The following is a 27,845-nucleotide window of genomic DNA, read 5'->3' as shown; positions in this document are numbered from 1 at the left end:
ACCAGTTACCATTTTGTTTGTCTTCAACCATTATTAGTGTGAAGTATGAAAGACCTTAACTGTATATTAATCAACATAACCACATTATTGTTTAGGTGTCACATTTATATTTAATTCAATCACAAAATGATATCATGACACCCCACATACTGTTGATCACTGGATTGTCAGGTCCAGATTTGATTTTTACAGACTGCTGCCATATAGCTGGAATATTGCTGAGTGCAGCATTAAATATCAAACATGACACCCCGGATGTAACTACAATGTATTCCTTATTTGGCCATTGTCTATGCCTTTTGATGTTTCCTCAATTACGTTGATGTCGCTTGTACAAATGTCTAAAGGCACAAGTCTATTCTAATTATAATTTGGAAAATTAGTGAATGTGAAATCCAGTTTCCTTGAGACAAGTTGTTTTTATTTTGTGCATAATTAAAATTCTCTACGATTCCTTTTTAGCTCTGTGAAATTTGATGAATTTCGTTACTTATTTATCTGGAAAATGAGAGAAAACAGTAATTTACAAATATTTATACACTAAAACGAATATCCAGTTTAATAGTAAAAAATTAAGAACTCTGAAAATGTTCCAAAATGTGTAAAATCATTGTTACTATCTAACCCAAACAGTATGTTTTGCAATTGAATATTGTAGCTGTTCTCACTGGTTGATGTATACATACAGATGTAAATGTTGTACCTCTAATGCTCAGCTGGCTAAGGCGATATAGTGGACTGCTACTGCCAGTTTTATGGTGCTCCACCAGCACATGGAGGCGGTGTTTGGGGTTTAGAATAGGTCCCGAGCACACAACTGGCTGTTGTGAAGAGGCTAAATGAATACTGTAATGACTTAAGTTCATTATATTTAGTTGCAATGATGCCTCAGTATGCTATGCCTTGAGTTATCATTTGAGTTGTGAAAAGCTACATTTTAGTTTGTTAATATTTAGAATACCTGTACATACAAGGATATTGAATGCATCATATACAGATTACCAGAATAAACATGCTGTTTTCAGATTGTAAATTTATATGAATATTATTTCGCACAGACAACAGATCAACAGACAATAGTTAAACTTTTATTGCAGATTTGTACTTGTGAGTCATACATTCACCCTGTTTGAGTACCAGTAATGTCAACAGCCCCCTGGTGGGGCATAACGTGGTAAGCAGTAACCATGGTAACAGATTGCACTAAGATGTGGACACGTCCGTGTCAAGCAATAAACATAGATAACATGTATAGAACCATCACCTGGATAGTTGGATAGTACAACTAGACATTCCAAAACCTTGTGTGGCATCAGGCACAGGGCGTGTTAGCAAGGGGGCATGGACAGAGATCCAGAACAGTTTCCAAAGAATCTGACGGTTAAATATATAATTCATAAATGTAAATTTCAGTTCTAAAGGTAGAACTCAAATGCTTGGTGCCCCATGCATGGATCTCAATAACACTCAGATATGTGATATCACACTTAAAGAATAGTTTTGGAAGATCAGGCCAATCGTCAAAGAAACCTATTCATATGTAGCTAATTTGCAGTTATATGCCCACAAATGGCCTCACAAATTAAATGCAACTGTGATATGTATGATATATTATAACATGCCCAAGTCTTTTTCTTTGAAAGTCAAAGATAATCCAAAATGACAGGATATGATCATTATCACATTTTCAATGTAGCTGTGAATTTTTCAGATAAATTGATGGCAATTATACATTCAGAGCATGTGAAAAAGCCACACACATGGTACGGATGGCTGAACTTTCAACAGATAACTGTAACTGAGTATCTGACCACGAACCCTGTAACCAGATCGCAGGCGTTCGTGGAGATGGCAAGGCAAGCTAGGGTCTGCCTAACTGGCTGATACACAAAAAGTGTCATAACAAAAACAATTGGTTGTTCAACAGGAGTGTGACAAATCTCATAATGTATATGTTGGTTGAATGTAACAGTACGGACTGCTGCAGTGTTTTCCAGTATCACAAAATAGTCTATCTGTGTGGACATATTGCTAATTACATTATGTACAGGACAAATTTACATGTGCAAGCGTAATTGCATGATCAGTATTAACTATGATAAATCTCTGATCCCATTAGAAAAACTTAAGTGAAACCTGGAGTAATGTGAGATCTTGAAACATTTTGTAGCCAGACAAATGCCAACAAACTTCTTTCAAAGTCATGTAAAGTTTCTGATACAAGAAACAATTTTAAAAACTTACATATTTCTACTCAAAACTGAATGCAACTTCAACTTCAAAGGGAAAAAAAGCCTTGCAATAAGCCCATACCATGATCACAACAGTCACATTTAAAATTAAATCACATACAAGCTCTTGGCTGAATTTAAGTTATTGTATAACAAACAAGTATGGTTTCATGCCACTTTTAGCAATATCATGGTTGGGGACCTCAGAAATGGGCTTCACACATTGTTTCAATGTGGGGAACTAAACCTGGATATTTGGCGCGACAAGCGCTTTAACCACTAGGCTACACAACAATCCTCCTAAACAATCAAAGTGAATCATACTGTTAAAGTATGTAATATTTTTGGCATTTATTTGAACAGGTGTGTCATCTATTTGATGAAGGATGCAGACAGAAGACAATTCAATACTTATCTGACTTCAGTGATGGAACAAATAATATTGACTTTAAGAACAAAATTCCAGATCTCAAGACAGTGACTCCAACATGAATCATAACACAAAGACAAGTCATAATTCTACATGTTTGTGTGAGAGACTACAGGAGTATTGCATAGGTGTGGTACAACAAAATCTTACGGGACAGTTCTCGGAAAAATCTCTTTGCCACAAAGACGCTTAAATCTTACTAAGAAGCTAATCCTCACACTCATATCACACAAATCGCCTTCAGAATTTTGTCACACTATCCTTGAATGATAACTTATTGGCACATGATAGTAATATAGATTTGGTGTAATGAAGCCTAAGAGACAAAGCCTGGGTAAATTAACTTATCGCCAGATCAGGCTTAACCATACCCTTCTGTATCGGAAAAACAGTCATCTACAGATGGGATTGTGTTCTTTCATAAAAAGACTGCCTCGATTTCACAAATGACACATACTACAAGGTCAAGGCCTTTGTTTGAAGAGGGTCCCATAACATTGATTGTGGTCACAATTTATTAAAGAAAAATATGCATAAATATACTTCCTCTCAGAAGTTAAGACTCACTAGTGTAAATATAGCCACTTACTCCAGGCAACTGTTCTAAACTAATTTTGCAAAATATTCTATACTGTTTAAGGTACTGTTTACACATGAACTGATGTAAAACAAACCCGTAAAGTTAAAAAGATTATTGTCTTGAGTTCAATAAACGATAAAGATCAGTGAAAATTGGCTAATTCCCAACAAAACTTTACATCAAAACGCAGCTGTTCACATGCACAATATTTGCACATGATTTTCAGCAATTTGATGCATGATCCTCGTGCAATTCATCTGCATAAGTTTTGCAGTTGGTTCCAAGTTAGTGGAGATATCAATCTTCGATGTAACCATATATATATATATATGTGTGTGTGTGTCTGTGTATCCATAACATATAGTGAGTGTTTTAAGTGAGACTAAACTTTTGAAAGGAGGTATATATTCTGTAATGTATCCCCATATGTAATATAGCTACTACTACGTAATAACTCTAGTATAGCTGTTAGGCGTACATGATATGAATGAGAAAACAAAACTGCATATGACACTTGTGTGAGAGATGAGATAGTATGTGAAATCTACAGCTATGGCAACTACTGAGACAGTGTAGATAAGCAAGTTGCATAAAGAAAACAGCACTATATGACATGGATTGCAGCAATATGTGGCACAATTCTGATTCAAATCAAAGTATGACATTTTCTTGTATCATAGAGTAAAAACAATGTTTTATTAAATGCCCACAAACAGATTATCTCTGTCCAAATGCAAACAAGATACCATATATGATGAAGTAAGTGTTCCCTATCCTAAGGAGCAGCCCAGTTAGGACAATTGAAGTAGGAAGAGGACCATATTTTGCCATACAAGATATGCATAGAATGTGCATTGGTTTTAGGAACAGTTATGTAATTAAGAAGACGTTTCATTGCAGAAAAATTAGACTATGTTCATTTTTACACTTCTTTTTGTGGATTTATAATGCCAACTGAGTTTTTCATGAAACTTGTTTCTATTACGTGTGTCCTTAACCATCGTATGTTCAGTGATGAAGGTTAAGGAAGAACAAAGATACAGTGAAATTTGCAAAACATATCACATACTGAAGCCTTTTACATCTGTGTTTTATTATGTCTTGAGTACAAAAAGGCGTATCAGTCACATGAACGTGCCTGCTCATTTTTAATGCAATACTTAAAGTTTATGCAACAATAATTTCTTTTTCTTGTGGGTCAAGAAGTGCCTTTACCTTACCTCATCCTTCATGAGATTTTAACATGAAATGTTGCAGCGAGGTCAAGTACCCCTTGCCTTGCAACTTATATACAGTAAGAAGAGTACTTATTAGGTTGAATATGGTAGTTGGGACTGCATTTGAAACTCAAGACACCAGGACAGCTGGATCAACAGCTGAGCACCAGAAAGAAACTTTTGCACATAACAGTATATGGAAGTATAAACCAAGTGGAAAATAAAACAGTTGAATAAAACAAGATGTAAAACATTCGACAAAGTGACCACTTTCAGAAAACAAGGTTATGTATTCCTCAGACCTAAACCATACCTATATGCAGATACAAGACAATTTCTTATAATTTATCAAGTGTAAATAATTCAGGAAAAAAATCAAAACTTTACCTGGCTTACAGATCAAAACCCATAATTTTACATTATCTGTATCTCCCAATATTGGAACAGTAATCAAACCTTTTCTACTCCTCTTTGTACATATGTCGATTAAATAACACTTATTTTGCAAGATCAGTTAGAAAATAAACATGTTTCTTCAATGTCAGTATCTATTAATAAAACCCAGTAATAAAATGTACAATGTAACTTTTAAAGATGCTAATATATTGTCTGTTGAACATGATAAGCAGGTCTGCAAAGGCTTCTGCAAACAATGCTTGCTGTGTTAAAGATTTCATCCAGTGGACCTAATTCACTGACATTATGATGAGGAAGACCCTGCCCATATCACCCAGCCGAGCCGAGCCTGTCAAGGGTCATTATGGAATACATAACCCTGATTCATAAAAGTTAACGCTGATATGGAACATATCAAGCAGCAATAACAAAAACAGCAACCTCAAATAAGAGAAATATAATATCTCAAGAATGGAATACATGTAGTTGAAATATAAATACATGGCCATGATTGATGTAGACATAGTAATCTGTGGAACATAATGTACATGACATTCATACATGATGTATTGCATATGTTGAAATGAAAGACAATCCACTATGGCAGGTTAACCCTTGTCTCAATGATATACAACATCCACAATGAAAGCCTTGCATTCTGAAACAAGACATCACGGTAACACTACCACATGTTTTCTGCTTGAATAAAATCTGACCCTAAGCCTTACGTTTTGTGATTATTTTCTAAGACTGAAGTAAACCCTTTACCACATACATGCAGAAATTGTACCTACACAGCAATGGCTACAACACTGTGAACCATCATACTACTACAAAATATTTATGGTAATTTTCCTAAAGCAGCTATTCTGAATGTAAATGCAACTCATTACGTCATTAACTGAAGAATTATCCATTCTAATGGTAGCAACTACTTTAAGCTACAGACTTTTGTACTTATAATCATGATAATATGACTTGGAAATTCTTTTCTAATAATAAAGGACAAATCAATAGATTGATTATGTTCTGAAGCAACTATCATCTATTGGAGGGGAATGTGTGAACAACTAGCACAACACTTTGTTTAGCTCTATGTCTAAGTTAAGCTGTCTTCACAAGTCAAACACACCTGTGAGAGAGATGCAACAGTTTAATACAAATTGGACCTCTATGTAAATCACATAAAATAATAAGTTCTTCAAACAACAAATTAACAACTTAAGACTGGACCCTATTTACCATGCTTTATCAATTCTATAATCTGTACCCAATACCAATTTCCCAAACAATCCCTCACTAAGATTACGAAACACATTTCTCCCCGAGATTTGTCATGTCATAAATGCAACGCGTAACGTTTACTTAGGATTTGTGATGTAATTACATGGGGCATTTGATTGATCAAAACAGAAAAGTGAATTTAAAATAATTCTAAAACGTAACTGTACAAGATTGAAGATCACCATCCAGCATAAGGATGACCATCATAAAATAGTTGAACATAATTTTGAACATAAACACAAGACATAACATAATTAGCATCACTGAATAATACTTCCAAAACTTGGGAGAAATTATAAAAATGCATCAGTTGGAGACTACACTTTTCTCCTCTGCTAATTTGGATATAAGGTATTGAAAGACTAAAGCATGTAGCACATTTCCTGGAAATTCCTTATGATAAAGTGTTATGGATCTATACAAACACATTGTTAGCACTGCAGATCTTTTCAAACAGTTGAAAATAATTTAAATTGTGAGCCAAAAACAAAATCCAAACAAGGCACAAAAATTTACAATACACAGAATGAAATAATCTCACTTGAACTCCACATATTTCAATTATGTCTTTTTTTTCTATGTACAATGGTTGGGAAATAAGATAAAACACAGAGCAAACCCCATTTCTGTTGAAATGATGGCTCAACACAACCGTTTTCAAGATGCAGACACAGTCAGCATCTCCATACTATATACAGCAGCAGCCTACAGAAACAAGCACCTGCTTCCAGTTATCTCAGTCATACACATATTGGTATAACCGTCACCTTCCTTGAGAATCAATAAATAAAACAGTACAATCACATCTGTACAGTACTATAACTCTATATACAGATCTGATACCTACACGCACTGTCATTACCAACAATCAGCTCATCACTTCATCAGGTGGCCCATAGTCTTTGTGGCGCAACAACACTACATATTGAAAGGGTGAAAATACATTTACTTAAAAGGCCTGTTCCATGCAGTTGTACCTATTTAGTGGATATCAATCATTTGAAAAGTCAACAATGCCTGACAAGTGGACAAAAGAGGGCTCTAACATGGACTGTATTATAGGCTGAGAGAAATACCATTCTGGTTAATAACCATTTGATTTCCTGCCCTTGGGGAGACGTTTGTTAATACAGGAGTGACAGTGCAAGTATTCTTGGCAACTAATTTAAGATACACCTGGAAGCCATTGATTTTTCAAAATTTCTAAGTTTGAAGTCATAATTGTTTAGGCCACATCATGTGACAGATTTTGCTTTAACAGAATTTATTGTCTTGCAGTAAATCATAAACATACTCCCTCAGACAGCAAGAAAAAAGTGTTTCTTAAAATACTTTGGGTCGTTATAAAAAATATACTGTAAACCAAATATTACATACTGATCATACTGTTCACCACTTGTTACCTCTCCAATGTGTTTTGAATATCTACATGTTTTAAATATATTTTTGGCATATGGATTTCACATTTTGCACCATCATCTGCTTTTAGGAGTTTAGATGCATCAACATATTGTTTCTCTTCTGCAAGAAGATTTGGGTCCATATTAGTGTGCATCATATGAATCATAAATAAAACATTACATCATAAAACATTTGTTCTCATTTGAATATGAATTTAACAATAACTTGCCTCACAAAGCGAATGCGTAACTCATAGCAATAATCACATCATTTTTATCTCTTAAAAAGAAGAACAATTATTATGCTTCCGTCTAATACAACACTATGCAATGCAATCATTTTCCTCCAAGAGAGATATGGTTTGGTCCATGTCAATCGAAGCACTATAATGCTATCTTGTCAGTTGTAAGTATACTTGCATGTAAGATGTCATGAGATTCATTGAATAAAATGCTGAACAGTACATGTATAAGAATATTCAAAGGAGTATTCTCAATATGGACTAGTGTGCCAGGTGTAAATGAGATTCATTCCTCGGCTGTAAAATTGCTGTTATTCTAATAAACCATGGTGAAACTTAATTTCTTGATAGGTTTTGAAACAAAAGAGATCTGAAAGCATCAAGTTGTAGGATTCCAAGTCCATTATGACATGATAAAATATATATCTTCAGCAATAGCACTTCTGGACGATAAGCCCTCCTGGTTGGTCAAATGCAACAGATCTTTTGACATCTTGCTAGTACTTGAAAATCCAGTGTTTGTAGGTCCTTGTACTTGAGACCAGCGGTTGTAGGTCTTTGTACTGGAGACCAGCGGTTGTAGGTCCTTGTACTTAAGACCAGCGGTTGTAGGTCTTTGTACTTAAGACCAGCGGTTGTAGGTCCTTGTACTTAAGACCAGCGGTTGTAGGTCCTTGTACTTGAGACCCTTGTACTGTGGTCCTTGTTGTACTTCAGCTCTTGTACATATGGTCAAACCAGGCTCAACTAGCACAGAACAAATTGCACTTACTGGTCTAATTGTAATAAATGCATAGTCCTTGTATTCACAATACAAGCCACAATATTGTGTTAAATACCATAAATGCTTTGTTCCATATAGCCTATATACACATATAACATCATTACTATCGGTACATAACAACCTTGGCTCTAAGGAGTCTTAATCACATGTTCTATATATGAGCTAAGTAGTGTATATCCCAACTCCTGCATAAGTGTCACTGGACTGGAGACGAGGTTGGTGAATGCCACAGTTAGCTACATTGGCCTAAATCGCCACCAGCTGTAATATGGTGCCTGTGTCAAGTCAAGGCCCTGCATGGCTGTGTACTATGAGTAGAATGTGAGCACACTGGTCTGATTGCCTCTAAGTAGAAGTATAGGTGGCATGTCCCTCGTAAGAGTGTCTATCCATGACATGTACAGCCCAGCAGAGCAGGTGCCCTTTCTTGGCATAGGCAGTGTCCTGAAAATTAAAAAGTTTTGAATACATAATATACAATCAATTTTATCATCGTATTGTCAGTTCGTATGACAGTTTGTACTGTCTTGTGTATACTTATAGTAACTTGTTTGAGAGGCTTATAGAAGTTGGATCAATAAGTAAGGATAAAATATATGGATGGACAACTTCTTTATTTACAATGAGAAGCAAGGTTTTGGTGTAGATTTTAACACCATTATCACACTCCTCATTGTAAATAAGCTGTTCACCCACATATTTTATCCTTACTTATACTACGGTAACATAGAAGGTGTACATAACTACCTATTGATGATTATTCAAAAACATTTCAGTTTCAACAACATGTCAACTATATTTGTTCACTACAGCTCCGTCAAAAAAGAAATACTAGTAAGCTTACATGACTATCAGGGATGCATCTCGTGATTTCTCTTGCATCAGTTCTCGAAGTCGAATGTGGCGATTTGTCTGCAACAGAAACATCCATTGAAACAAGTGCTGTGGAGATGACATGCTGTCCTAGGAAGGGTTTTGTGACATAATACATGCTGAAGCAAGGTATGTCACGTCAAGTACATGATAAGCAGAAGTAGATATATGTTCCCTAAACAGATTTTCTTTACTTAGAAAACCTTCTGCTGGAAACCAAGAATATATACGTAGAGAAACAAATAAAGGAACACAGGAAAATTCAAGTGTTCCTTTAATATTTCCTAGTTTCCATCACCAGCTTTGAATGATTGTGGTGATTTTACTCTTTCAACACCAGTCAACCAGAGGCATTTACTGTCATGACACCGAGTTCCCAGAGACTCTAAGGTCATAGATGAAGCCTATGTTTATGAAGGAAATTATAAGCTTGTAAAACGTTATTGCTACTACATCTCATACACCATTTAAAAGATCTAATCCCACTGTTGATAAATATGAAGTTTATTTTTATAATGTTATTCAAATAATAGAACTACAACTTAAATAAATTTATTTTTTAATGAAAATGCAAGCTTACATTTATAATGTCCAGATACACCATGAAAAAGCAAAAACTATGGCGATTTTTTTCCATTTGTGACATGTCATAACATACCTGTGCCTTTTTCTTTTATGTAATCAGAAAATTATATAGATAGATATAGATTTCTTAAATAATATGTATGGTCGCCTATTTCCGATATCAGTGGCTTTCTGCTCGGTAACATGACACAACAACGGAAAATACCTCCGTTTTCGAAGCTTCGTATGAATAACATGTGAGGCGAATCGTTTGATGTCAGGTATCGTTAGAAAGCTCTGAACATCAACAATATCACTGTACCCTTGCCGAGAGAATTTTCACAGTTGTAAGAAGCGATTTTATTGGATAATATTGGTTACTAATGACGCTTTTTCGTCACAGTCTGCTATAAGGGTCATGATTGGACAAAATCAGACACGTGACCTAAGGCAGCCAATCATATTACGGTAATGGATGCCGTTCTCGTAAACGAAAACTTTTAGATTTAGACGAAAGTTTTGGGTAAAATAATGCTATTATGAACATATTAAGCAAAAAATCGCTACCTATACGTAAATTATCGAACTTATTTGACTTACATTACATGAACGCACAAAAAGATGGAAATAGTAATTTTATGTGTACGTTTGACAACTTTTATGAATGCTGTTGTTTATTTTATTCATTGGTTTATTCAATTTATTTAATGATTTCCTCGAAACATCATTATTTTGCCCTCTGACAATATTATTGTGGACCCGCTGCCGAAGCATGTGTCCGAGAATCGTTGTTTTCAATAACATTGCGAAAAATAGTTTATAATTTAATTCTGCCGATAATATATGATCAATTGAAATGTGAAATATGATAGAATTATTATATGAATCATAAGTCAGGTAGGTTTATAAAATTATGTCTCATTTTGATGTGATTACTGCCTGGCCAATTAATCGGCCTCCGGTGTCTGGGGACTCATAACGTTGTGGCCGATTATTCGGCCTGCGGTGTTGAATGGGTTAAACTGGAAAATAATAAAGGAATGCTTCAATTTTCCTGTGTTCCTTTATTTGTTTCTCTACGTATACAGTGTACTCTGTCAATACCGGCATCAGTCGGGACCAAATAAAAATGCCGGTTTTGACAGAGTGCCGGTTTAGCTAAGTTCGCCTATGACGCCTGCGCACACGGAAGTTCGCTGTCGTACTGTCACTTTAGCATTAACAAGATGTTTGAATAAGAAACAAGGCAGTGTCTGAATGCACATTCATGTTGTTTAAATCAAATAAAAATGTCTGAAATCTCTTATTAAATTTCAACCGATCATATATTATCGGCAGAATTAAAATTATAAACTATTTTTCGCAATGTTATTGAAAACAACGATTCTTGTTTATGCTTCGACAGCGGGTCTACAATAGCATTGTCAAAGAGCAAAGTAACGATGTTTCAAACATCGAGGAAATCATTAAATAAATTGAAATCAACAATAACATTCATAAAAGTTGTCCAACGTACATATAAAATTACTATTTCCATACTTTTGTGCGATCATGCAATGTAAGTCAAGTCACTGACAAGTTACATCTCGGCTTTCACCGCCTCCGTCTTGACGCCCACTCACCGCGATGCTTAATGTGAAAATATATGCATGAAGCATTTTTGTCATAGGCCATAACCTAGCACGATATGTCCAATACGTTCCATAATTTCATGTATAGGTAGCGATGTCTTTCTTAATATGTTCAGAATAGCATTATTTTACCAAAACTTTCGTCTTAATCTAAAAGTTTTTCGTTTTACGAAGAAGGTATCCATTTCCATAATATGATTGGCTGCTTAGGTCACGTGTCTGATTTTGACCAATCACGACCCTTATAAGCAGAGTGTAGTGAAAAGCGTCGTTAGAAACCAATCTTTATCCAATAAAATCGCTTCTTACAAATGTGAAAATACTCTCGGCAAGAGTACAGTGATATTGTTGATGTTCAGAGCTTTCGAGCGATACCATGCATCAAACGATTAAGCCTCTATGTAAGTGACACGTGCCACTCACTAATTAACAAGAAACTGATTGACACTTCGTTTCTGAATAATCTCGAAGTCAATACCAGCGAATCAACAAAATGTAAACACTTGCTTGTTTATACAGTCAAACTGCCCACTACATGTATTAATTACTCTGGGTAAGTGTTACGTTACCACTCACTGATTAACAAGATACTGATTAACACTTCCCGTTTCTGAATAATCTCGGGAGTCACAGCGAATTGTGTTTTTACATCATTTGGACCTAATTGCATCAAAGGGTTACGCCGTCTTTCATGTGCCGGTTTTTACAGATTCGTTTTCATAACAACTTGTTCGTTGGGACTGAAAAACAATGCCGATATCCTGAATAGACAGATGCCGATGTTTACAGAAGTTTCTAAATGATAATAACGTGCATTTCTGCCGGGACCGAAACTTTGTGCCGATGTAGACAGAGTGCCGGTGTTAAGAGAGGCCGGTATTGACAGAGTCCACTGTACTTATGTTGTGGTTTGGATAGAAAGTACATGTATTCTGCAACTTTCTATCATGAAATGAGTCTGTCCAGACCACGTCAAATTGCTCATGACAGACTACAGACAATGGGAATATGAAATAACACTAAATTTTACAAAGTATCAGTTGGACACATTGTACAACATTGGCAATGTTAGCACACAACGGAACCATCTGACAGCACAGTCTGGTTGAATACTACCTTGTCTTTGAGCAACTCCATCTCCTCCTGTGTGGTTTTCCAGGGGAACTCTTCCTCCGTCTCTCCTGCCTTGGTGTCCAGGACCCAGTCACTCACCAGATTCTTGAACTCCATCTGACTGGGTATTGATGACATATCTATTAATTTCTCACTAACAACAGTCTACAATAAGGTCTCCACAGTTTTTCAGTACTATTCCTGTGTCACCTCTACAAATGTCCTATTACTGCATTTGGAACAAGTGTACTGTGATCTATAGGGAGGCTTAAGGAGAACCTTTCATCACAGACATGGACCAAATGTGTTAGTAATAAAGTCACTGGCTGTTTGAAATATAAATTATAAATATATTATGAATAGATATACATCACAATATCTGAGACAAAGAATTTGACATTTTAATTAACATCGCTAGCTTGACCTAATGATACCAGCCTCATGACTCATGCATAGCCATGAAGTCGCCTAAATGAGCCAGGTTTAGTTACTTGTGAAAGACATGAAGTTTGTCTTCTCTACCAATAAGAAATTTCCATAAGTAAAGTTTTTAACATGTATAAGAGTGTATGGGTTATACGCGACTGCTAGCCTACTAGAAATGCTGCTATTGGTTAATAACACTTTAATGAACAACCTACCTCTCTTCACGCGGAGCTTTGTTGACATCAGGTAACACAGTCATGTCCTTACACTCGATGCGGAACTTGGACAACAGAGTAGCCATCCTGAAGCACCACGTCTACATGTTAGCTAGGAACAACACTCATTTCAAGCAACGTTTTGTACGACCAAACTCAATACAATCCCAAACCCCATTCCATAGAGCGATCTAATCATACTGAATATCGTAACTGCAATACTTCCACATACATACTAAAAGTTGACAATCACCAATGCATGACAATTACATCATGGGTGAGTATACTAGAATTTCCCCTACAGATCTATATCTTACTGTCTCTGTTCCCTGTCCAGCTCCCCCTTCTTTGTGCCTGCAGTGAACACCCTCAGCTTGCAGCCCCGCCAGTGGGCCTTGGTTGTCAGGATGTAGGGAATCAGTAGTGTCAGACCTGCACAGAGAACCATGTCACTATCCACCTCTAGATAGTACCAACACAAGTAGAATCTTAGGATTCTTGAAGTTTGCACCTGTAGTATTGGTTTTGGATAACCCTTAAAATATTCATATTGTAGAATTAGGGCACTGACACGAACCCCTTTACTGCAATGCTTAATTACAAACTCACACACTGTGGGGATTAATCTTATTAACAAAATAGATTACTGAATAATGGTTGCACAGTTCATTGGGTTGTACAGTTCATTTTCACCCGTTTTCACAAGAGTTTCAATGGTCATTTGATAATTTTTCAGGACACAAGAGGGGGTGCACACCCCTGCATCCCTCCTGTTGATCCACCTATGGATCTGTACTTACCACCATCATCAAACAACCACCAGACATCTATGGTCCCTTTCTTGGGGTGTCGCTTAAACATATTTATTCCTTTCAACACTTCAATGTTCAGCTTTTCCCTTGACTTGCTGGGGCCATTCTGTATGTCTCCAGGTACCAGGTTGGTGGACTTGGAAGGCATGGGAGTGTTGTTGTCTATCCTGTCATAGCTACTGTGGAGGCGGTGAGGGGGCGTGTCATCTGGAGTGAGGTCGTCATCGCTCATTTCTAGAATACAAGGTAAAAGTCAGTCAAGAACCTGTAAGTTTCACAATCACTGATTGTAAAACATCACCATGGTACTGTTTATCATGCTTTGAACTAAATAAATCAGCATAAAAGCTGCCCTTGTCTTGGTGAACCTGCTAAACTATACCTCTTCCAAATTATACAACTGCAATATCTGTTCTCCAAAGAAAACGTTATGGTCATCACATGATATGTAAACACTTTCTGAGTTACATCAAATGTCTTTCAAGTGGTGCTTGTAAGTAAGTCACTTATTTAAAAACACAACGTAAAATTTATCACATCAGTGACCTAAACATTGTCAAACCGGTAAACAATTATTGTGTCAAAATGACTCTTGTTATTTGTGTAGGTTAAAGATTGTTAATCTAAAGTGAGCTCTTATGTTCTGAAGATGCTCAAACATCCAAAATGTTCTGTGTGACAGAGATGGCCATTCTATGCTCATAAAATTATTGTATTAACTACACATATCTGAAACATAAGTCTTCCAAAAATAAAAGAATTGCAGTACCCGGTACAAAAAAAACCAAACCTGTAATGAAAACCAGGAAAATGATGCAGACGTCATACTTTATGTCGACAAGAACCTATGAATTGTATCAAGGGAATTATCAGAGTTTTCAATGGAGATGTAAGCAGTACATCTAAACCTGAATTGAGACACATATAAATAAAAATTGAGGAAGTTTTATGACAGCTAATAACCCCTGTACTGTCAGAAAAAAAGTAATCTACACTACATTTTCAGTCCATTTCATGTCCTTACATTCACGCTATATCTATACAAAGATACCATGTCACAGCACAGAATATTGCAATGCATCGAATGGATTGTCTGGTGATCATCCTATACTCTAGAAGGAAGAGCTGCCATCTCTGCATGTGACGTTTGATTCAGTTGAGTAAAAGCATGTGATACAATATCTATATGTAGTAGGTTCAATGTACCTAAAGGAACTTCCAATTAACTCGAACTGATAACATATCTTGTCGACACTATTTTTCAGAATTGATGCTTTATATTGACCATATCATGAATGTGAGAACAAACTATGCTGAGGCTCATGTACAAACACTTGGTTCAGTCATTTGTTGCTTGACACAGACTGTGCAATATTCCAGCTATATGTGTATTTCTGCAAACAGCGACCAGACCTCACAACAACATAACCAAGATGTAATGTACACAAGAATTTGTTCACTAAAACACTGCAACTCGTTTTATTTATGTTTAACAAGCAGGAAGATGAAGCTTCATGATCTCATTAGCGAAGTGCCAAGAGTAAATGAACCCGATGTAATACTATAGCTGTGCACTTAGTGTTTGAAATAGCCACTGGCCCTCTAGCCCGTGGATAGTAAAAGTCCAGTCGGACCAGTAAATCTCCACAGTCACTGCCCCGATTGGCTAGTGCATTTTCATGGGGTCATTTTGTAGATCTCATCTCTCCAGCGTATTTGAGTTATAAACAAAATATTTCAGAAATTCAGACATGTTTTCTTATTTGTTTTTGATGGTATTTTACCTTTTTTGTAATCCTTTTCTTGGTTTCTTCATTCAGATTTCGGGCTAGTGAATTGTTTTGTGGGCTAGTGAATTGTTTTGTGGGCTAGTAACTTTAAGGCATAGCTAACCCGACTGACTAGCAAAATGTGGATACTATTTCTCACACTGTGTGCACTGTGATGTTACGATACTGGAACCCTGTAAACTACTGCATGGGTGTTAAAAGCTGTGATAGTGACCATTATCATGAATGTTCATGGCCATGTTTTACTCCTGGTTGTAATAAACTCTCCTTCAGAATATTAGACTCAATATTAATAGAATGGAAATGAGGGCAGTCGGTTTTCAGTTACTGTACAGACATCATCCTCCACAACCACCAAAGATGTTTTATCCTTTTTGCCTCAGGGGTGTTTTAGACAACTGTTACTTAAATTTTTCCAATCAATTCACAGTAAAGAACACCCAAATTTGCCAACTACACCGAAAGCGGTTCACAATAAAGTAAAATGAAGATGCCGGTGTCAATTTGCCCAATTTTCAAATTGCAACATACTCTACTGTATCACACCTATAGCTGTCAGGCCATGCACATCCGTTTATCTGCTTGCTTAGACTTCCGTAAACACAGTTTATTTGATGAAATAGGCGATGCCCGGTCTTAAACCTAACAGTGGGGAAACATTATTGGGCCATCACTGATATTACTGTAACCATGAGTTCTACTGCTGTCTAACCTATTCTGCTGCAGGTTTGTGTCAGTAAAGGATTAACATGTCTTCACTATCAGAAGCAAAGGGAAAATACATGTAATGGTCAATTGGTGGTGTTAAGGCTCAGAGCAGTTATGGAGTCTAAATTTATGAAGAGAAGTATGTAGATAGTAACAGCTATAAATAAAAAACACATTTATATTTACTCCAGTATGCTGCTGAAATGGAACAGAAATACGCATTACGTACTCATGGAAAGAGAGGTATGATGGGACATTGTTAGTTAGCCTGCCAGTTTTGTAGTCCTCGTATAAAACTGAATGGAATAAAATAAAATATATGCACAACTTCACAGATAGTACAATGAATGTAAGCTAAAAGTAAAATCATATTTCATATATTTCATCAATCTTAAACGTTGAAACCATCATAATGGTTTATAAAACGACATGACAAATGCACAAAGTGTGGACAACATGAGGTGGAAATTAACGCTAGCACCCAGTAATTTCTCAAGGCTCTTGTTCCAGTGATCCACCAGAAGCAGTGGTAGATGTAAATACTGAAGTTAAGCAAGGGTCAAGGGGCCAGTAAATAAGGGACAAGAGATGAACCTGACCGACTGATGACAATTAGTCACTGATTTCAGTTATTTCACGTAGCTGCCACGCTGGTTGCCAATACGCCATTTTGAAAGTTGATTACATCAGCGCATTTCCAAACTCCAACATGAAACATGGTAGATCTGACTATTCAATTACTAGCATTTGTGCACAATTCCCGCCTGCTTTTAATGTGTAATATCAAATATTTCCCTAGTTTAATATGAAAGATGGTACATTAGGGTTGGAGTGGCAGTGCCATTTGAAAGTAACATAGTTGGGGTCACAGGACTGAAAAACACATGATCCTCCATTCCTGTCCAATATTGGTACTTTGGCAAGTGTAACAGTCAAAATCATTAAAGACCATGCGATTCATTCATTTTCATAATTAATCTGTCCTGCCATGTGAACTACTAAAACTGTGATTAGTATAGGCTACAGAAGTGACAGTAGGGGACTAATACATTGTGTACATTCCTTTCTCAAGAAGATGAATGCTCTTGGGAGGTAAAAGATCCCGGAATGATTATTGTTTCATGCTGTACCAGCAATCTAGAAGCCATTTCTGGTGACCAGTCAAGATACACTACATCTGTTAGTGACATACAGAAATAAAGTCCGATGGAAACACGTTGAGGTAAGTATATAAACCAGTATAGCAATGAGCAGGTTCCTTTCCATCAACATAGTCAATATGCTATCATTTTGAATAACACTCAGCACAAGAATAAACAGTGGTGGTTTCTGAAAACTGAAAAGAACATGCAAAATTAAAAGAAAATGCCAAGTATGAAGAAATGAAGATAATAACAATGAAAAAGAAATGAAACAAATCATGTTTTGCTTCTGAAATTCCCTCTCAGTGAAGACGACTATTCTCCAGTAACTGATAGGGCAAATCAGGCCTTATACTGGAATTGTCAAAATAACTGGCCAAACACAGCAGGCTTCAATCAAACCGTTACTTGTGAAAGTAGCAGAGATTGGGCAATGATAACCAACAATGCTGTGTGTGATGGTTTCATGCTCATATCATCTTCCTATCAAGGGGAGACAACTTCCTGGTTGTAGCCACTTCAGCTTGATACATATCTTGTTACCCACTTTCTTCCCATTATATAGACACACAGATAATGGGTGATGATAATTCATAAACTTAGTGTGAAATTACAACGTATTCAAACAGTACCTTCTCACCCCATTTTGTTGCTGCTATTCATACTGTTTGCACTATTCATACAGCCTATGTACTCATTTGATGCCATTCATTCATTTCACTGATGCTATTCATACTGTTTGCACTATTCACACTGGCCGTGCTATTTACAGTACTCATCTGATACCAATAATCTACATCATACTATTTGTACTATTCAAACAAGTGTTGGGATTAGGTTGTATATCATGACTTATACTGGATCATCCAAAAAGGTCGTTCATCAGTGTTTATCAGTTAACATCAGTTTTACTCTTTTGAACCCTAACTTGATCACAAATACATCAACAAATCAATAGTTTTCTATATGCCTCACCTCACTTTTTTCTTCCTGCAGTAAGTAGTAAAGACAACCTGATAGCAGACTACAAGAGAGAGCATACTTTTCTGGGCACCATACCTACAGTGTTCATTTGTCACGTTATTCATATAACCTACTCCGTGGACATTGTTAATCATGTTCCTGTAGTACATGGGGTCGTGGGGTAGCCTAGTGGTTAAAGCGTCCGCTCAACACACATGTCAGAATCTCTTATGTAGCGCTATGAGCATACACTTCGTGTCTGGATCTGGCACATTATAAATGTACTTATTATTATAATTATTATTATTAAAGACCCGGGTTCGATTCCCCACCCGTGTACAATGTGTGAAGCCCATTTCTGGTGTCGCCGCCGTGATATTGCTGGAATATTGCTGAAAGCGGCGTAAAACTGAACTCACTCGCCCACTGATCGATATATAACCTATCCACAAAACCAACTTAAGTACCAATTTATTGTAAGTATCTCCCAAAACATTCTTTCATCACTCCTGAGATGAGACTGCAGGTAGTTCCACACTGCCCAAAACACACACAATTGATCAATAAAACAAAAGACTGAATTGGCCGATATGAAGTTACAACAAGGATCCCAGGTAACACATGCAGACAGACAGGTTGATAGAGACGAAGAGGACAACACTGAAGGTCACACTATCAAGTCATGTGACTTCATCTCACCTGGTGGTCGATTGGGGAAACTCAGAATGCCATCTACAAATTTGAATTTATATTTAAAATAAAAAATTACACTATACAGTCTCACAACACATGCCTCACAGCAAGGCAAACCTGCATGAGTTATCAAGAAATAAATCAGGAAATAAATCTACAAGCTAAATCTCAAATTCAATTTTTAGAAAATGACATGCTTGCAATTGAATCAAATCAAAAAGAAGTTTCTTGCATGAGAGCACATTCCAGGATTAATATCAATGCTTGGTAGATAAAATGGCACACTCACCATCCTCTGTCATGCCATCAGGCATGAAGGTTGCATCCATGTCCACATCAAGTCCGAAGCCTTCCTGCAGCCTCAACAGACCCACCCCATAGTTCAGGTCGAAGGCATCACTGGAAGACAACAGCTATGTATTATCACTGATGGCAATAATTTTATACGGAATAACTAGTGGAATGTTGTGTTTATGTTGGTATGTCCACAACTTGAATAATTGTTTCAGTTGGAGAAAAAATCATGTAGAAAGCTCAGAGAAGAATGGAAAAGAGTACAATTTCTATTATTTCTATTGGCCATTAATTGAGGTCCCAGAGTGAGTGAGTTAAGATTTTAAGTCACCATGAGGTCCCAGATTTATTTTGGCAATGGTTACATGGCCAATACCAAGAGTTTTTGGCACATCAAAATATCACATTACTATACACTGTGAAAACAAAAATAATTTGAGCATTTAACATTAAAAGGAAATCCCAAACACATGTAAAGTATTCATTACTTAACTATATCTTTATTATTAGCTCTGCGGGTGCATAAAGAACTATTAGGTTACTGTATGTGGAGTGCATCAGTGAATGATGATCACATAATAATCAAACAATATTTTACTTCATTCTCAATTCTTGAAATCTATAATTTCTGTCTTTAAATTGCAAAAACGCAGACATTCTGCTGAGTACAATTACCAGCATTATACATATTCTGGAAAATCTTCTACTTCCATCAATGGCATAACACAGAATTCATGTCACTCACTGTATTATCTTGAAATATTCTTCCACAGAACTTGGCTCACATTTTGTCCAATCAGATTTGAAACCCATCATCAATGTGTTTGGTCGAAGTTTGCCAACACCAACAGTCTATAAAAGATATCATACAGAGTGAACAGAAAAGCATAAAAATATTGGGAATAACAAGTGTTTGCCACTGATATGGCAATGTTCCCTGTCGCTAAATATCTATATTTACTACTTTTTATATTCTGGTCACATACAAGATGCCTGAAATGACTGGTGTCTGCATGATCACCCAATGTAGGCTGTCAACATACTTGAAAACATTGGGTACAACAGTTCATGAGATGTCGCGTTAACAAGAGTTAGAAAAGAGGTCAAAGTGTCGTGGTGACCTTGAAGATAAGGTTAAGGTCACCCAAATAAACTGGTGTCTGCGTAATCCCCCAATGTAGGCTGTCACCAAATTTGAAGATATTGGGCACAACAGTACATGAGATATCACGTTAACAAGAGTTTGATAAGTGTTCAAAGTGCTGTGGTGACCTTGAAGATAAGGTCAAGGTCACCCAAATCGACTGGAGTCTGGGTTATCCCCCAAATTTGAAGACATGGGGTACAACAGTACATGAGATATCGCGTTAACAAGAATTGGGACGTATGTACGTACAGACGTACGTACGGACGGACGGACAGACAGATGCCGCTGAATACATAGTCCCCCGTTTCGCATTGCGGCGGGGGACAATAATTGTATAAAACTTATTTACATTCAGCAAATTTCTCTGACAATCGCTTGGACAGAAAGAACATTTAGGGTTGTAGAAGGTTGTTTTTTAAGTCACTTGACCAAATCACAATATTATATCACATCAAACAGCCAATCAGGTCCTTGACCACACTATATTCTTCACCAAAGAATAACACTTGACTCTCACATGCATTATGGACTGGGCACCAAGGCGAAATGAAGGGGATGTAGTGGCCGTGTAGAAGGCTTTGACCCTCCGCTTGCTCAACCAGCTATATGCAGCATTGGTATTGAGAAGCTTTCTCAGGTTACCACTCTGTTGACCCTGAAACAGACAAAATACATGTTGTGCATTTTCTGGGATGTTCTTTGGAAAGAATTGCATTCCCAATGTAATCACTATCTAGATAAGAATGAAGGTCCAGGTTAAACTCACTCACTCACTATCTAGACTTGATAATCGGCTGAAACATTTCAAAGACAGCAAAGCTTTTGCTGGAATCTTTGAGGAGCGAGGACAACGAGTGAAATAACTCATTGGAAACATAATAGAATCAACATAGTTCACTGGTAAACCCTTCATAACGTTTATGTTTGTAGAGCATTATCAAGCACTCAGTATCCACTGACTATGGTATATAGTATAGGAGTAGGGAATCAATCCTTATCAGCATACCATTCTAACGTCATATGGAGCAAATCAACAATGAAATTTCACATACCTAGAGTGTAAACACCAACATATACACAAATATTCAAGTGCAGTAGTTCTTCTTGGAAATAACACAATTTCAGACTGAAGGATAGACTGATAGAAATCGAATGGAGATCACTGTATTCACGCAACATACCACGGTTGGATTAAAAACTATAGTCCTGTCATAAAAGGCACTGAGAGTGGCTGATAAGGATACCTCTTGGTGACACTGAGGTCAATATAATGCTGGGCAGTTGTAGTCTCTTCATGTCGTATGTACTGATGAAGATATCCAGATAGCTTCTGTCCCGCTTTACTTACCACTATAACATTAGCACACACCATCAGGCTTATTTTCTTGCTGATATGGGACACAAAATCTATCAGGGCTGGTCGGTTCTCTGGTAAACCGGACATCACAAGCACCTGTGGTCTGGTGACGGGAAAATATATCATTCAGTTAAATTTGATCAACATTACTGTTATATAAGATTAAATCTTTTCTTTTATTAAGGAATCCCATTCCAATAAATCTATTTTCAATAAATAGTCAGGAGCTTGAAATGGGAAAATCTTATTTCAATCACAAAGCCACAAATACATCATTTTTGTGCAAGGGAAATGAAAACCCTTAATCACTATACATTACCTGAAGTTTTTGATATGGTCTTCAACTGATATGAGTTTAAGGGAAGACTGCAGAGCATTACGGTACACATGTGCTTGTGTTGATGATCCCCAGTTTACCTCTGAAGGAAAAATAAACTCAGGTCAGTGCAAGCAATGTGCAAAGATGGTGGTCCATCTCTTACCATTAGTTCCATTTGGCGTTTAAACACACATATTTACTTCTCTGCATACATGTTATCATATAAAAGAATTGTGGAATGCTTGCAATACCATCCTTCTTTCTATATTTCAAATAATCATGAATAAAAGCATGATACACTGACACTGGCAATATTCTAGTTATGTTGCAGTCTGTAGCTCATCCTACTCTACAATGGTTGAAAAAAAAGCATATGCAATGTTCCACACTATCTGCCACAAAACACATTGTGACCATCTGGCTATCATTCTAGTCGGGCCTTTATACAAGTACGAAATACCAAGGCAGTATTCTACCTGCATGTTACAGGTGACTAATGCATCATGAAAAGTTCATATCAATGAACTAAATCCTATACATCTGTGGTTTATGAACTGGCTTTGTGTGTGAAAATGGCACTGAACTGATGAATTCCTGCTGCTAACTTATCAGCTGCCATATAAAAGGTTATTACCATGTACTTATTATGATAAAGTATATATAACATTAATACAATGCTTAAGACTAATAGACTTAAGCTTGTTAATATGCTAGTATAAACTCCTTAGAGTTTGTTAGCTAAAATACTTTAAGATATAACATAGTACTAAGCTTAAGATATGATTAAACTTAAGCTAATTATATAATAGCCAACTCTTTAGAGTTTGTTAGTTAATATACTTATATGATATAGATATAATGCTGAGCTTAAGATATGAATAAGCTTTTAGCTATATATATAATAGCAAAAACTCTGTAGAGTTTGTTAGCTAATATATTTTATAATATGAGTATAGTACTGTGCTTAAGCTATAATTAACTTAAGCTACATATATAATAGCCAAACTCTGTAGAGTTTGTTAGCTAATATATTTTTATAATAGGAGTATAGTACTGTGCTTAAGCTATAATTAACTTAAGCTACATATATAATAGCCAAACTCTGTAGAGTTTGTTAGCTAATATATATTATAATATTAGTATAGTACTGAGCTTAAGATATAATTAACTTAAGCTACATATATATAGCAAAACTCTGTAGGGTTTTGTTAGCTAATATATTTTTACAATATGAGTATAGTAGTGTGCTTAAGATATAATGAACTTAAGCTACATATATAATAGCAGAACTCCGTAGAGTTTGTTAGCTAACATATTTTACAATATGAGTATAGTATTGTGCTTAAGATATTATTAACTTAAGCTACATATATAATAGCCAAAAAAAACTCTGTAGAGTTTATTAGCTAATATGTTTATAGTGTAACCATAGTACTAAGCTTAAGATAAGATTAGACTTAAGCTAAATGTATATAGCAAAATAAACTCCTTAGAGTTTATTAACTAATATACTTTTTATGTTAAAAACATAGTACTGAGCTTAAGTTATGATGAAACTTAAGCTATATATATAGATAATAACAAAACTCTCACGAGTTTTTGTTAGCTAATACCTTTATAATGTAAACATACTGCTTAAGATATGATGAAAACTTAAGCTAATTGTATAATAATGCGAAAACAACCCTTTAGAGTTTGTTAGCTATGATATAAACCTAGTATTGAGCTTATGAAGGAAAACTTAAGCTACATATATAATAGCAAGAACTCGTGAGTTTGTTAGCTAATACATGTTATAATGTAACCATAAAGCTTAAAATATGATGAAACTTAGCAAATATATAATAGCAAAACCCTCTTTTAGAGTTTTGATAGCTAATATACCTATATGATATAAACATAGTACTGCTTAAGATATGAATAAGCTTAAGTTACATATATAATAGCTAAAACTCTGTAGAGTTTGTTAGCTAATACATGTTATAATATAACCATATTGCTTAGAAATATGATGATACTTAAGCCAAATAGCAAAAACTCTTTAGAGTTTGTTAGCTAATCTACTTATATGACACCATGATCTATACTATCCCATAGTATTACTGTGACTGAGTGGTACATGGACTAAGGTGTGATATAGCTGGAACATTTCCTGACTTGGGTTTGAATCAATAGTGTACTATCTGTCATCAGGTGTGACATAATATAATACTGAGAAAGGTGTGATACTACAGGTTATTACATGACAGTTTTCCTTTTGCCAATCATATCAGCCGGAGGGCCCAAGGGCTGATATGGTAGTAGAGACTGATATGACTGGCGAAAGGGAAACTGTCATATCATAACCTTTTGCAATCATACACCACTTGAAGGATATGACTGGCGAAGGAAACTGTCATATCTCCTTCAATCATAACTCTAAAATAAATAGGTTCCATCTATTGAAGTTTCAAGCATTTGCGTGTATTCATTCCGTACCAGTTTAGTAGCCGGGCAATACAGCTGATATGGATTTACAGCTCTAGGGCTGATATGGCTGATATGCATTTTCGGCCCAGGTGGTCAATATGGACATATGCCGAAGCCACTATAGTATGTGCAAAATGGTCCACATTATTCACAGGTATATGATAAAGTGCCATATTACATGGCTTTGTTTTTGATACAGTGGTCAGTTACCTGGTTTTGTGTGGTGAACATATATAAACAAGGCACTGATGACTCCAAATGTGATGAGTGCAGTCCACCAGTTGATGATGAACATGACTGCCAGGCAGATGAGGGCTCCCAGCAGGCTGCACCATTTGTTGTAGAAACGGAATGCTGGGCGCCAACCTGAGATACAGATACAAGATGAGCGAGTGAGCGAGTGAGTGAGTGAGTTTAGTTTTACGCCACACTCAGCAATATTCCAGCTATATGGCTGCGGTCTGTAAATAACTGAGTCAGACAATCCAGTCATCAACAGCATGATCATCGAACTAAACAACTGGGATACGATGACATGTGTCAACCAAGTCAGCGAGCTGACCACCCGATCCCGTTCATCGCCTCTTACAACAAGCAAGGGTTACTGAAGATCAATTTTAACCCGGATCTTCATGGGTAGGGTGAGAAATTGGGTGGGTGACTGAGTGGAGAGAGAGAGAGAGAAAGAAATATTTTTAATAACTGCACAAAAACAGAAATCATTTCTTATTGTGGGTCTCTTACCTGGTGAACGGGCAAGTGAGGCGTCGAAGCAGGAATAGTTGATCAGTGTGTAAGACATAAGAAAGAAATTGGATATCACAGGGGCTATGGCATTTAGGTCACCTGAAACAACAAGGAGATGTGGCAAATATTCTGGAAATTGAGCCAAAGCACTCTGTGTTGATCCATTAATCACAAATTTAAAGAAGTGTGGCCTTACTGAAGAAATGACATAAATTGTTACTTCTGACTCATATGCAGGTTAAAGATATCACGCATGGTGTAGTTATGATCTTATCAAATGTAATTTAAAGAACTTACCGATAAAGACAAATCCTAAACCTATAAAATAAGCCAGCAGATAGGCACGTCTTGGGCTATCATCAATCCCATAGCCTTTAGCAAAAACATGTATTTTGGGGAAGATTTCATCTTTGCAAACAGCCTGAAAGACAAATATTTTTGCATGAATAAGTTTATAGTACCATCTTTTAAAATATGGAGCTAAATCAAAAAGAATAGCACAGCAACATAAACATTAAAAAGATTTGATGTAGGAAGACTTAAAATAATGTTAGGAAGTGCAAGTGTGTGCATACTATTTCGTGAAATATATTCCAGTTACATAGTAATAAAGTGAACATTGACCAACAACTCTAACACAGTTGTCAGTACTATTTCAGTTTTATCACAATGGCCTGTGCATAATCAACCAGACAAATGCTTTTCACATGAGCACAACAAAGTATATAACATGTATGTGATATCATTAATAACAGCTGGGTCCTTACGCTAACATTGCTCCGTATACCTAGGCCATGGACTGGTGGCAACTGCTACAGACTATCAGTTGAGCACAACATGTAGAATCAGTACACTTGTGCTTGTTTTATCCATAGTAAAATGCTGATAGATTTATTATAAATCCAGGGAAATCTGTGCTGAAATTTGGCACAACAGGGACATACCTGGAAGACTTTGGGGGCGGAAACAAGACTCGCTAATGCCGAGGAAAGCGTGGCAGAGAAGATTCCAGCTGTAATAAGTGGACCAAAGCCAGAAATCATCTCCATGGCCTGCAACAAGACAACATGCAATTTGTATGCGGATATGTTCAACTGTGAGAGTAAATACTAAGTGCAACATAACAGATGAAACATCATTTCTAACATTGGTACAGGAAACTGAATATCAACTGATATCAGGACTAAATAAGAGGCATAGGCTTTGATTCTTATCCTCACATTGAGATGTTAAAATACTTTGAAGTTAGAAAAATAAGAACCTATAAGACAGACCAAATTTGAACAAAACAGTGATATTGTTAGAACTCTTTATAAACTGCTGCCACATATCTTGTAAAGAAGGACAATTGCTGATCAATATCCCCCCAGATGAGATTCTGATGAAAAATATATCTTCCCACACAAATGTCAAAAGTAAACAGCCATGACTGATGTACACACTTAGTTCTATCTATACTTACTTTCATGAACAGTCAACATTATAGAACAGTTTACTGACAGGTGGTGAAAAGTGTGTCTAAACATAAGCTCATTTCACTGAAATGTGCTAATGAAACATCTCATATAACATGACATTTATAAGCTTACAAACCTGATAATCATTCATCAGCCCATAAGCACACATGCCATTTTTGGCTAGAGAGCAGTTTCGTATCACATCCTCTGTATATACAATAGTTGATGAAGTGTTTTGGGCTTTCTGTGCCGCGGACATCACCACAGACGCCACTGTTGTAGTTGTGACGTTTGAAAGTTTGACAACAGTGGTTGCACCCACTGCCACGTTGAGGGGTCCAACAGCATCCCGCAACATGCATCCCCCTAGGGTCCAGGCCACGCCCAGATACACAATAGTGGAGATGAGGATGGACAGTAGAGTTCCTTTCGGGATAGCTGTCTGGGCATCCTGACAACAAGGAGCAAGTGAGTGAGTGAATTTAGCATTACGCCGCACTCAGCAATATTCCAGCTATATGGCAGCGGTTTGTAAATAATTGATTCTGCACTAAACAATCT

The 27,845-nt window shown here is 36.4% G+C and overlaps 1 protein-coding gene across 4 annotated transcripts in view; it reads right to left on the bottom strand.

Moving 5' to 3' along the window:
* Positions 1-6,359: 6,359 nt before the first annotated feature.
* LOC124291118 (solute carrier family 12 member 3-like) overlaps positions 6,360-27,845 on the bottom strand; it is a 69,653-nt gene continuing 48,167 nt past the window's right edge. The window contains exons 8-24 of one of the 4 annotated variants that reach the window (XM_046728017.1): positions 27,421-27,735; positions 26,772-26,879; positions 26,125-26,248; positions 25,825-25,926; positions 25,291-25,446; positions 22,612-22,711; positions 22,284-22,395; positions 21,453-21,590; positions 20,534-20,640; positions 19,784-19,893; positions 19,501-19,533; positions 14,187-14,432; positions 13,704-13,818; positions 13,387-13,473; positions 12,749-12,866; positions 9,409-9,476; positions 6,360-9,008 (exon numbers count right to left, since the gene is read on the bottom strand). In XM_046728017.1, coding sequence (XP_046583973.1) covers positions 8,873-9,008; positions 9,409-9,476; positions 12,749-12,866; positions 13,387-13,473; positions 13,704-13,818; positions 14,187-14,432; positions 19,501-19,533; positions 19,784-19,893; positions 20,534-20,640; positions 21,453-21,590; positions 22,284-22,395; positions 22,612-22,711; positions 25,291-25,446; positions 25,825-25,926; positions 26,125-26,248; positions 26,772-26,879; positions 27,421-27,735 — 2,175 coding nt within the window. In that variant the 3' untranslated portion in view covers positions 6,360-8,872. Of the gene's footprint in view, positions 9,009-9,408; positions 9,477-12,748; positions 12,867-13,386; positions 13,474-13,703; positions 13,819-14,186; positions 14,433-16,882; positions 16,895-19,500; positions 19,534-19,783; positions 19,894-20,533; positions 20,641-21,452; positions 21,591-22,283; positions 22,396-22,611; positions 22,712-25,290; positions 25,447-25,824; positions 25,927-26,124; positions 26,249-26,771; positions 26,880-27,420; positions 27,736-27,845 lie in introns of all 4 variants that reach the window. The other 3 variants (XM_046728018.1, XM_046728019.1, XM_046728020.1) reach the window with 3 other exon arrangements.

This window comes from Haliotis rubra, unplaced genomic scaffold (assembly GCF_003918875.1).
Source record: "Haliotis rubra isolate DU_JTF1 unplaced genomic scaffold, ASM391887v1 Scf482, whole genome shotgun sequence".
Classification (NCBI taxonomy): Eukaryota; Metazoa; Mollusca; class Gastropoda; order Lepetellida; family Haliotidae; genus Haliotis; species Haliotis rubra.
This window is presented reverse-complemented; position numbering and strand designations above follow the sequence as displayed.